General features: G+C 41.3%; 1 protein-coding gene across 1 annotated transcript in view; it reads right to left on the reverse strand.

Annotated features, from left to right (window-relative positions):
- Window positions 1–202: 202 nt before the first annotated feature.
- The window catches only part of magi3b (membrane associated guanylate kinase, WW and PDZ domain containing 3b), a 121,670-nt gene continuing 109,042 nt past the window's right edge, over window positions 203–12,830 (reverse strand). The window contains exons 11-21 of the mRNA XM_071519109.1: window positions 12,396–12,427; window positions 11,480–11,645; window positions 11,293–11,387; window positions 10,763–10,970; window positions 9,769–9,951; window positions 8,814–8,999; window positions 8,420–8,516; window positions 7,921–8,026; window positions 6,364–6,501; window positions 5,125–5,263; window positions 203–4,245 (exon numbers count right to left, since the gene is read on the reverse strand). Coding sequence (XP_071375210.1) covers window positions 3,152–4,245; window positions 5,125–5,263; window positions 6,364–6,501; window positions 7,921–8,026; window positions 8,420–8,516; window positions 8,814–8,999; window positions 9,769–9,951; window positions 10,763–10,970; window positions 11,293–11,387; window positions 11,480–11,645; window positions 12,396–12,427 — 2,444 coding nt within the window. The 3' untranslated portion in view covers window positions 203–3,151. The remainder of the gene's footprint in view (window positions 4,246–5,124; window positions 5,264–6,363; window positions 6,502–7,920; window positions 8,027–8,419; window positions 8,517–8,813; window positions 9,000–9,768; window positions 9,952–10,762; window positions 10,971–11,292; window positions 11,388–11,479; window positions 11,646–12,395; window positions 12,428–12,830) is intronic.

Raw genomic sequence — 12,830 nt, forward strand, 5'->3', positions numbered from 1 at the left:
GTAGTGTGCAATGGTTTAGAGTTCATCTATATGAAACCTAAATGCTAGTTTTATCAACAATTTCAGGATGTTGGGATTATGATAATATATGATTCAAAACTACAATAATATGGTTTTCCCCTGTATTTTACCTGTACCTCAATTTCAGTAAAAGACATCCAAAAGTTTTTTTTTCAGTAAAACTTTATTTTTCAGTGCATGAACAGAACACCATGTCAAGGTCATCGCCTATCATTTTCAATCCCTTTTAAATATTTTCTTTCTCTTTTCTTTTTACATAAAAAAATAATGGAGCAATTTGTTATATCTCTATTCTTTTCCCCGAAAGAGCACTCAGCAAGTATTTATAAAGGTGCTGTACAATATACAAACATTTACATCTACTGTTCCCACATAATGTAGAAGATACCACAAGGATTTTTATTCTAATGAAGCGATGCAAGGCCACAGTATGATACAGAGATGAGACACAGTATGGTCAAAACAAAAGTGTAAAGGAGTACAACAATGCAAGGGACATACAATAAGAAGGGCATTGTCTGATTCTGGACCAGAGTGTACTGCCTGTACCTGACGCTCCTGGTTGGTAATACTCGTTCAACCAACCAAACTATTGCACAAAACCTACCGCTGACTGGCTCAGTGCATCCTCAAGTGATTTGTAGCCTGAAAACTCCATTATACAATCACAGACTAGTGTTATTCAGAGCACTATTTGAGATTGATGCCTTAACCACCAGTTGACTGTCTTTGATATTGACTTTATCACACGTTATCGTTTGCTACTATATTGCATTCCCTGAGCTCATATGAACATGTCATAATCCTGCAGTGTAGTCAGTTGTATGAGCAGGTATGCAGAGTATACCCACCTCTTTTGTCTATTTTTTTTTTTTTTTTCAGAGCAGGGGCTACCAAACTTTTTTGAATTCCCAAATATCCGTGTTAGACAACAGAACCCAATTTGATAAGATTTTGCCCATAACCCCATTTGATTTTTGTAGTTAGTTATGATTTAGTATAGAAATGCATAACTGTCTATTAGGAATGGGGCGATATGCTAATCTCACAATACGATTCGATACAACCATGATACGATGCAATAAATAAAAGCTCAATTGCAACAAAATGTGACTGTGCAGAATTTATGTTTATTTCTGAGCCACAAATCTTTCTAGCAGTGGCACTGACTCGCTAGAATGTAAACAACAAAACGTCATTACAAAGTGCAAATAATATAATTTGGATGGAGAGTTTGTGAAATTGTGATGGTCAAGCCGTCTCATTTGTGATTACTACAGCAGAATAAATGGTAGCTAATATCACGATTCATTTTTCTGCCCCACAATACGTATTGTCACAGTTTTGTATTGCGATATATTGAATTTTTATATATCGTCCCATTCCCACTGTCTATACTTTAGGTGGAGAGTGTAACCTCTAATCAGAATAGTGATTTGGTTTTTCCTTCTCTCATTGTCCTAACTCCAAGGGAGTGAAATAAAAGTAAAATTAAATTATTCTTCAGGGCACAACCTGGAATCCCCCAGGGACTCCTCAAGGTCCCCAGACCCCACTTTGGGAACCATTAGTTTGGAGTCGATCCACCAGCTCAATAACCGTTGAAATACATAACAAGATGGGATATCTGTATACCTGCCTCCCATTAGCAGCATGCTCAATACCCCGGCAAACCAACCAACACACCACTCTACACTCTATTAGCCTTCAAGCTACCATGATACATAATCACACATAGAGACTGACAGATAGATTTAAAAATTCTCACTATTCTTTTCTCAACAGGCAAAGGTAAAACATCACCAGGGACATGATTCAGGCCTTGCACAATATTCTTCAATAGCCATTTTGGCCTTGAACATTGAAGTTTTTAGAAAAAAAAAAAAAAAAAAAGTAGCTATATAAAAAGAAAACGCCTTTAATAACATGGCAACATATTGGTAGCAAGGTCAATATCACCAATGAAATACAACTCATGGTCATTCTGTAATGCTACAAGGGCAAATGCAGTGCAATGGAATTCAATAGATATTTTAAAGTTAGAATCTGCAAAACATGACAAATTTCAAATATATATATATATTATATTCCACAATGAGACACATTTTGAGCGATCAAACATTTGGTAAATATAGCAGTTTGCACATTACCTATACATTTCATGAACTACAAAGACCCATGGTAATTCCTACCACTGAAATACATTGGAAGGATGGTGAAAGCTCAGATAAGATGGGACAAATCTTTGAAGTCTATATCAAAATGTGGAATGGCTTGGTACGGCTACATATACATATATTCATCTATTATCTCAATAAATTACACACTGGTTGGTTATCATACACATGGTAAACAAGATCTCAAACCACAAGTTTCTGGTCTTTTGTAATAATGTTCTTTATATGGAGGAGAATCAATGTCTATAACCATAGAACAGTCTAGAGTCCCCAGTAAAGTCAGTGCTTGCTGGATAGTATTTGAAATCTGCATGGTGTTCAGAATGACAATTATAAACAAGGAAAGAAGGATCATCCTCAGTGATGTGCAGAACGCGTGCAGTAAAACAAACATAAGGACCGACTGCATGCAGTTGAGCAAACCTTTAAGAAAAAGACAATGTCGAAATATCCCACAATGAGACCAGAGATAACCAAGAGCAAAATAAAACCCTGGATGACAGCCACAGTTTGTGTATACCACAGGTGAGAGGCAAGGGCCTTTCTCCTCTCTTGCATATGGGATAATTGCATTGTAATGGGTGAAGCGTGGTTAGTAGTAGTCATTCCACAGGAGGTTCCCAGAATTGGCACATATTCACATTTCGTAATGTCTGTCTGGCAAGGCCCCGAGCATGCCACACATGCATAAGTCCCAACGTTGCTGAAGCCGCAGACAAGGCAGAGGGGGAGCTGGGAGCACTGCTGCTGCTACATGCCGTACATCACGTGAAACAGAACTTTCCAAAAAAAGACCTCGACAAAAGAGAAATCTAGATGTTTGTCCGCAGCTGATAAAAGTGAAAAGTTCTGTCTGTTTTTATAGTGGAAGATCTCAGAATGACGATAACAACACTGAAGGTATTGTTCATTATTCCCTGGCACAGCTCAAGCCTGTGTGATTCTATATTCTATCAGAAAGGGTCACGCAGGACCTCCGCCTCGGAGAGGATTTTGGCCGAGCTGGGCACTTTCCAAGGACCGGGGCTAATAGGTCCCTTTGGGCTCTGCGGGGTCCCTGGAATACTGTTTATGAAGGCCACAAAGCCTTCCTTACTTCTGTCCTCTTTGGAGTAGGAAAATACCTCTTCCCTTCCTTTCACCTCTCTCGGAGAAACAACAGACTCTTTTCTACTCCGCATATCCTTAACAGAGGACCTTGTTTCTCTTTTGTTGATAGTCTCTTTGCTTATATAACCGTCTTCTCTCGGTTTGCTCTTCCCGGTGGTATCCCTCTGCCCCGAGTCTCTACCTGCTCTTTGCTCGCTCTCTTTGACTGTGCGAGGAGTGGGCCTGTGGTGTTGAGGCTCTACCGCTGCCCTCTTGTTAACATTATCTTGCTCACGGGCAGGCCTGGTCCTTTCCCCTCTCCCATCCATCCCTTGTGTGCTTTTTCTGATCTCAGAATCCCCCCTTTTGCCGTTTTTCTTTTCATGATCCAGGCTCTCTCTGCTGGGAAAGTCCTTTAATCTCCTCTGAGGGACTTGTTGATGCTCTGCGCGCTGCAGGGTCGATGCCGATCCAGCTTGAGAAGACTTGCCGGGGTTTGTGGACCATGTTTTTGTCTGCGTCTGAGACTTCCTGCTCTTGCATTGTTCTGCTTCCTGTGCCTTGCTCTCTGTCTTTTTGGGACTGTGGGAGTGCTCTTTGGCTTTAGAAAATGTCTCCCCTGTTTTCTTTGGGCTGCTCAGCTCTTTGTAGTCTTTTGCGGGCCTGGTCCTCTTGTAGAAGGTGATATGCTCAGGGGTGGTGGGAGAGAGCCTTTCTACCTGCTTGTCCGCCCACTCCCCACTCCCCTCCATTGAGCCGAAACCCCTGTTGCTGCGGGGCCTGAGGCCTTGAGGGGACAGAGCGCTCCAGCTGGGGGACTCCTTCAGCTCGCTGGAGAAGGGAGAGGAAACAAAGATGGACGCCCCGGTGGGAAATGGAGAGGAGAGGGGTGATGTGTCAGAGACAAATACCTCTCTGGAAAAGCCCGTGGGTGAAATGATTTTTTGATCATGTTGACCTATAAGAGAAGCACACATTTTACATGGAGACACTTATTGATGCTAACGAGAATGTCAGATGTACCACACAAAAGCTTCATTTGAAAGACTGACATTCAGAATAAAGAAGAAAGAATTTAGAAATAGATTTAGAAATTTAGAGAGAGGGAAGACATGAGAGAGTTACCAAGGTAAAAGAGGAGAGGCCAGTAAAAGCAGTGAAGCTGTTAGTGTTGGTGCTCGTTAGTGTAGTAGCACACAGTAGAGGAAGCTGTACTACCTGCATCAGGGGCAAGAGAAGAAGAGCCAAAAGGAAGCAGACGGTTAGAGCCAACAAAAAACTCCAGAAAAAACACATTCAACTCAATTTGGTTTATTTATATTGCCCTTTATCAATAGGCTCCATCAAATAACATAAATTGATAGAGTCATTATCATTTGCTAATCATTAGGTGGATCAATGGATTCAGTGTACTTAACTATTGTCAATGTCCCCTCTTTGCAAACCATTACACCATATTTAGGAAACTCACATTGCTAAACTAAATATACATAGATAATAGACATCATTATGAATGATATAGACAACAATTCAAGGGTTAATTTCCAAAACACTATATATATATATATATCCATTTTAGGAAAAAAACAATCATTACCTGAAATTCATCATTCAATATAGAGGATGCCGTCTGAAAATGTTGTCATTTTGTCAACCCAGGACTAAAGTTACCTACTATCCTTTAAAAAGCACCAAAATTGGTTTGAATTGAGCTCTACTTTGTAAGAGCAAGTGTGACTTTTTTCAAATGGTAAATATTGCATTTTGGAAGGAAACTTGAATTGATCTGTTTTTTGAGACTAGCAGTGAATAAAGTGTTTGTGTGTACAGCACTTACTGCTGTCTTGAGCCAGGCCCGCCCCGGGTCTCAGCAGTAGCACCACTTTGTTTCCCCCAGCCTGGATCAGTTCAATGGCCCTTGTATGGGAGATGCCACGAGCTGGCTCCCCATTGATCTCCACTATCTCATCTCCAACCTGTCAGCAATACAGGAAATGCAATTATTAAACGCACAGAAACACTCACAGGGAGGTAATGACACACAGCAAAATATAGCAGCATATACACTTGCACTCACACACAAACGTGTACACACACACACGCAAACTCATGCACACAGTCACACATAATCAAGCAGTCTAAATTTCATGCCACACAGTCATGAAATACCCTAGAGGTACCCTCTATTATTGGAGATGACAAAATAACTTAGGATAAAGAGTGTAAACATGTCAGTCTGTTAAGCTCTAATCTGTGGTGACATTCCCCTGCACCCTTGGATAGGCAGAGTCATGCCCAGAGATCACATTCTGGCAGGCCTAAGATTGATTCCCACTAGGACCTTCTACCCTGTTTCTCCCCGACACCATCTCCCTCTCATCCTAATAATAATGCGGTAATTTGACCCCCGTCGGGAAATTCTCATTTTGCTTAGTCCTCCTCCACAGGGAGGTCAGAGAGCAGGGTCAGCTGCAGTGCAACGCCCCCGGAGCTGCTAGGGATTCAGCGTCTTACCCAAGGACGCTTCATTAGGGCGGATGCTTTCCGACTCAGGGGCTTAAACCTGGGTCCACCTTACTGCCCTATATTTCCTATATGCTGTGCAGAGAGCTTGCATTGCTTTTGCAAAATGTAAACAACACTTGCAGATTCTCATCACAGCTGGAGGCATTTTTAACGTTCTATGAACAACATTGTAACTGGCAGCTGCTAAAACATAATTTATTAGTGTGATCTCCAATGGATTTACAGCCACAGAAATTATATTGTCTCTAATTTACCTCTCTTTAATAAACAAGGAAATTAGATTTCAACAATTTAATGGTTTGCATAATAGCATGCCAAACTGTATCCAGCAATGCTGAGGGTTTCCAAATGAGCTTAGACGCATACACAGAGAATGTAATGACTTTTGCATATACTGTGTTAATCAAGGCATGAAAATAACTTCTTTGTTATCATTTGGCCACAGTGGCAGCTCAAACTTTCTAGCCACAGCTAAAATGTACCAGGTGTCTACTGTTTGATTTAAAACTCACACAATCTGAAAGGTCTCCCTAACAAAAGGACCACTCACATGGATCCTGCCATCCAGCAGAGCAGGTCCATCCTCAGCCAGCCTCAGGATGTACAGGCCCATGTTGTACTCTGTGCCCCCTCGCAGACTAAAGCCAAAGCCCCTGGGACCCCGTTCTAACTCCACTGTCAGACAACCCTGTGTGGAACAGGTATAAATGTGAGCAGCGCTTAATGCAGAATTTATGTGATAAAACATTTTTGTTAAAGCTGCACCAGGCAACTTCGCACGCTGAGAGCCCTAAATGGCTTGCAAACTGTTTGAATCAATACCCACAAATCATGTAACAGTTTTTCACTCAACTGCACACAGCACACGTTTACCAACACTGCCGGTCTGTGATGCTTTATACCAAAGGAAACCAAAGGGACGAAAAAGCAAAAAGATCAAATGGTGAGTCCAGCTTTCTCTGAACAGAGCGCTCGATCACTGCTGTTTAGGAGACAGTTTGTATTTCACTCTGAAGTTTCAGTTTGTCACTTCCTGTGCACAGACATGACTTCCCACCAGTGACCGTACCAGTCACCAGAATTTAATTTGGGCAAATATGGCAAATATACCATTAGGAGGGATGGGATGCTCCCCTCTGTTGCAGCTTCACTCCATCATCAAAGCTAATTAGCCGCGACCAACAGCAACTATAGTTTGGTCTGTCAGTCCGTTGGTCTGTCGGTCCGTCCCAAAAAATTCAAAACAATTGGTGCTGGTTTTCATCATCTATGTTTATTGATCCTGAAGTCAGATTGACATGAGTGATGGTTCGTGAGACTCGAGAGAGAGAGTTTCTTATCAATCGGTGATGTCACTTAAGCCTGTCCCCCCTTTCCAGACTGGCTTTATTTTGATTATCTATCTGTTGATCCCCAAGTTGCACTGGCACTGAGGGACGACTTGTTAAACTGAGGACAGAGTTCCCCATTGATTTTCTATTTCTATTGATCCCAAAGTGACACTGAAATGAGCGATTGCTCGGACTCATAAATATGTATCCTATTGATTGATGATGTAATTTAAACCCCTTTCCTAATTGGCCGTTTTTTTATTTTCTATTTCTATTGATCCCAAAGTTGCATTGACATGAATGATGGCTTTTTGAACTTGGGACAGAGTTTCCTTTTGATTGGTGATACCATTTAAGCCCCTCCCCCTTTCCTGATTTTCCGATTTTTGTTTTTATTCAACCCAATTGGCATTGAGATGTGTAACGGCTCACTGAACTCACTGAAGACCCTCTCTCTTTCGTGATTGGCTGTTTTCCATTGTCAAAATCTATTAATCACGAAGCTGCATTAATGATAACTATGATGAACCCAGTATGGAGGACTGTATGAAGAAATCTAAGAGCTGCTAATTATGTGATGGGAGCAGGATGCATTGTTTAAAACCAATAAGCTGTATTAGGCTTTTTTATTTGGTTTCATAGAGCCAAATAGATCACAGCTTATCATGAATTACGTGCTTGTTATTCAAAAAATTTTGCCTAGTGCAGCTTTGACCCCAAAGAGTTGTTAATATATAGACAATATATATTGGAATAAATAAGAGTATGATCCTCACCTGGTTGGGTCCTGTCACACACAGTGTTCCCTGCTCACTAAGGGGCAGGGTTTTGTAGTCAGACCAGGTGACTGCCTCCCTTTTCTCCTCCAAGTCTAGGTTATAACTAAAACAGACAATGGTATTCGGTTAAGTCTATGTATTTCTTCAATAATGCATGTTGTGTACAGCATGCCGCAGGCCACAAACTGAAGAGGGTAATCGCAAGTCATTATACAGAACATAACACTTAATTTAATGCTGGATGTTAAAAAGGAGAGTGGTGGTTTGTATGAGGGTATTTTCCTTTGTCTTCATATTGTGTATACTGTATTTTACTGTATATTGTCTATACTGTACATTTCTTATCTTATACACTTTATGTTTTTTGAACACCGGCGTCTTATTTTGACTATTCAGTAGCCTGAGTCACAGACAAATGTCTTCCTTGATAAACAAAGTGGACTAAACTTAATCTTAACCTTACTCAAGTCTTGGTTTGGTGAGAGCTGATCCTTACCGTTCATCCTGTAGAGCTGACCTTTGACCCATGGCTCTGTGCTGAAGGGCTGGACTCTGTTTGGCTGAACTGGCTCCAGATGGAGGGCCTTTGTATTCTGAAATCAATAGTGAGATTTCAGCATGTCAGCGTAAAAAAATGACAAAATGTTCTTCACTCAGTATCTTTTGAATAGCTAGAGGATCCAGTCTGTAAAATTATTATAATTTTGTCAACAAGGACTTAGATTACCTACTATCCTTTAAATAATAACATAGTTTGTTTAGTTATTTTATGCCATCAATCCTTTTAGAGGAATATGTGTCTCTTTTTTTAAAATTTGAAGTATCTCAATTTGGAATTCAATTTGTCATATCATAAGACCCACACACTATAATAAATGTAAGATACTCACCATCCTCAGGAACCACGGTGAGGGTGACAACATTGCCAGCATCCTTGATAAGCTGAACAATGTCGTTGTGAGAAAGCTCGATGATGGAGCGCCCATTGACCGCTGAGATACGATCTCCAACGTTCAGCAGACCGCAGCGGTCAGTGGGGCTACCTTCGATGATACGGCCAATCTTATGTGGGATAACTGAAAAGGCAGAGGAGGAGAAAAGAGACATTTAGACACCAGTTGTACCGACCATTACAAAAAACGTAGACTTTATCTGGCTTACAAAAAGACTTGGCATGGCATGGCTTAATCATGCAAGGACTTTAATAGTACTAGAAATACAACATGAAGGCCTCACCCATAGTTGCAGTATGGCACTACGACTGAACCCACTAATGATTGAATGACATTTCAGGCTTTGATGTAAGGACTGACTACACAGGAAAAACATCAGGCTCTTAAAAAGCCTTTAGTTTTGAAATAATCTTTCTTGTCCAGTCTCCTTGCTTGATGAAAATTGTGTTCCCCTTGCCCTTTTGGCTTTTCCCTACTGCTTGATTGTTTGTTTCTATGACTACTGCTATATGATTGCCTGACTGTCCAGCCTAGTAATTGTTGTACTTGTCTCCCACTTTGATGTAACTGGATTGTTTGACTCCTTCCATATAATTGACTATTTTCTCTGCCTCATATGCCCCTCAGTAAACAATCATGCTGTTTCTCTTTCTTTTATGATGCATACTAGAGTGTTTGAAGCCAATACATGACTGGTTGTCTGGTTTATGCCCCCACCTGATTGGCATGATACCAGAAAATCAGAGTCATTTAATCTGTATTTTGGATTAACATAGACCAAAAATTATTTTCCATCTATAAATCAAAAATGTATTTGGCTAAGTAAATATAAATGAGTTTAGAAAGAAATCTTTTAAAAATTGATGTGGGGCTTGAGAGAATCGACTCCCACCTCCCAGCGGGGGTTTGCTCTTGGAGGTGAGGATGACGAAGCCGAAGCCCTCGGTGTCCTTGCGGTGGAGTGTGATGTCAAAAGACTCATGGTCCAGAGCGCTGGGCATCGGGATGCGGGGCAGCCTGGGAGAACCGTTCACCAGCACCGGAGCCATGCTCTGGGCCTCTTCCTCCGTCGCATCTGGTGTGGAGGAATACAGATGAGAAATAGAACAGAAACAGATGAGGCTTAATTAAGTTTGCTAATGTATTTGCGTCTCTGTTTGTTGATGTATATCTGTGTGTGTGTGTGAGAGTGTGTGTTCACAATGTTGTTGAGTGTTTACATGTTGCAGGCCTATCGAAAAAAAGGCTGAAACAACAAGCAACATTGTGTTCAGTCTCTGCAGTAATTACCCTGTCTTATATGAATGTGACAGCACCAAAGGCCCCGCCCCTTTGCTGACTACTCTGATTAGCCAGCTGTACTTACAATACAATATTCGAGCCAAAACACCTCGAGTAACGGTGGTGGCTGCCACACAAACCCTTATGAGTATTTGTCACACCCACAACTCACTTCATAAAACCTCTCAATTTATGGCTATGAAAAGCAGAGAAAATGGCGGCTACTGGCAGTGCACCAGAGTGTTTGGAAGCAGCTATAGCAGCAAAGGCTTTTCTAGGGAGAGAGGATGTGTTTGCTTTTCTCCCAACTGGGTTTGTGTGACGTCTTTTTCCTTAGGTTTTTTCTGTTGATGAAGGTTGAGTTTCTGTAGGTTTCTTTGTCTATTCAGTCATGGTGGCTATCGCTGCTCATGCTAAGTACTGAGCTCTTCTTCTTGCTGCTTTTCAAAACACATCACCTCCTGTGTGCAGACCTACTTGACACCGGGTGTTTAGGACTGCAAATGTAAAAGCTTTCTTGAACTGGGTTGAATCACTATTGTGTTACATCAATCGTTGACAGCGAGTGACAAAGCTGACGTTTATGTTATCTGCTCATCACCCACCTCTGTAGATGACCTTCCTGCGCACGGTCAACATAACTTGACCGTTACGGGCGGCGTTGGTCATCAGATCCAGCACCTGCTTGTGGGAACGACCTTTGACCATCACGCCGTCGATGCCGATGAGCTCGTCTCCCGCCCTCAGACGACCATCCTTCTCTGCTGCGCCGTTGGGCACGATGGCCCCGATGTACACCTGGGGAAACACATTCTGATACAGGGAAGAAATATGAAACTTGTTATACGATGGCATATAAAGCCGTTTGAGCAACCCACAAACTTTGTATAATCCATTCATATCATTTTGGAGTTATGTTCTACATCACATGAAAATACACCAACATTGTTGTCTATGAATTTACAGTGCAAACATTCCAAGTTACTGTACAATCCTTATATAATGAAGTTAAATAACACTTTTATAATTCTTATGATGAAAGTTTCAAATTATATTATGGTAAAAAATATGCAATTTCTAACAGAAGAGTTGGATGCATTTCAGGGGGCTATCAGGACAAGTTGCATACACTTACTGGCTGCTCTGGACCTTCTCCTCCCAGAACACGAAAACCGAAGCCCGTCTCGATATCTCTCTTTAGAAAAACATCTATGTCTTTGGTGTGAGGCTCTGTAGATGAGTAACACTCAATTACTATTCATCAGAGCAAGGTGTTGAGTTAAACTGACTTTTGAGGACAACCAGTGTTGGTCTACACTCACGTTTGCTCTCCAACAGGGCCTTGGACTTGAGGTACATCTCTGTGGCGTCTCGTTTGGGGGAGTCTGCAGAGCGCAGGGTGCTAGTGTTGGAGTGGTAAGGCAGGGCCTGGGGAGCCGAGTCTGTCATACAGTCTAAAGTCTCTGTGCTGGCCGTCATTTCCTGTCTCTGATGGATATGCAAATACACAGATACACATAGTATAGTCGTCATCCATTTTTTTTTCTCTGAAATATCTAATATAATAATATCATCAATATGATTTTAGATGAAGACAAAATCAAATTTACTATTTTAGTTTTTTCATTAGATCACATATCCTTTGGTATTCACCTATGAAGGGCATTGCACACTTTATTGATATTCTCTACACCTCATTATCCCAGGCAAGTGGCTGAGGATCTAATGGTGATAGAATACCAAAGGCAATAAAGGTCATTTCACCGGCTCTCTTTTACATAGACTGTTTTCACTTTACATCCCTCCCATTGTTTTGATGGCTAAGCAAAGGGATTTGAATGTAATTTAAAATCCACAGGAAAAATGAGAGATTTCCCTATGGCCGTGACAGGCCTATTCAGGGAGAAAGGGCAACTTCTTTATCTAAAACTGTTGTATTAATAATACCACCATATCTAAAGAGGCTCCTCTATGCTTCATTACCATTGCAATCCCCTGACAATGCCCTAAGAATACGAATACTGAAAGGAAGTAATTAAGACCGTTTTTCAGAGCAAACAAAAGGAGGCGCCCAGAAACATAATCAATATTCAAATTTATTGCTATCATTTAATTCGATGCAACAGAGGCTTTACTGGTTAAGCTGAAGGACAAAAGGCTTTGAAATTAAATTGAGGGATAAGTGCCCATGGGGAAACAATAGTGGAGAAATAGGAAAAGATATCCGCTTTTACTCACAGGCTTTAGACTCTTCACAGGGGACGTTTGACCTATGGAGAGACATATAACAGGATATGGTAAGAAACACGGATAAGATTTAGACCAGCAGCCGTCACTGAACCACCATCCACCAGATGGCACTGCATCTCTGACAGAGAGACAGGAGCAGTGAACTTAAAAATAAACCTGTGGTACGCTCTAAACTCAGGAGCGTCTACTCACTAAAGACCGCTCCATTAGGGAACATACAGTCCGTGTGTGATAAATAGGAAATGTATGTACATGTGCAGAGGGGTGCGGAATACATGGGAGAAACCCACTGCAAAGCGAGGGAGCGAGTGAGAGCATGAGAGAGAGAGAGATTCATGCATATAATTCAATGACCAATAATTTCTTTTCCCATCTCTCTGTTTGCTGTACAGTACACCCACACGTTCTATCTCTCGCGCTCAG

The sequence above is a fragment of the Centroberyx affinis genome, unplaced genomic scaffold (assembly GCF_046629955.1).
Source record: "Centroberyx affinis isolate AG114_WGS23_722 - 3 ecotype Tasmania unplaced genomic scaffold, CSIRO-AGI_Caff_v1 ptg000659l_1, whole genome shotgun sequence".
Taxonomy (NCBI): Eukaryota; Metazoa; Chordata; class Actinopteri; order Beryciformes; family Berycidae; genus Centroberyx; species Centroberyx affinis.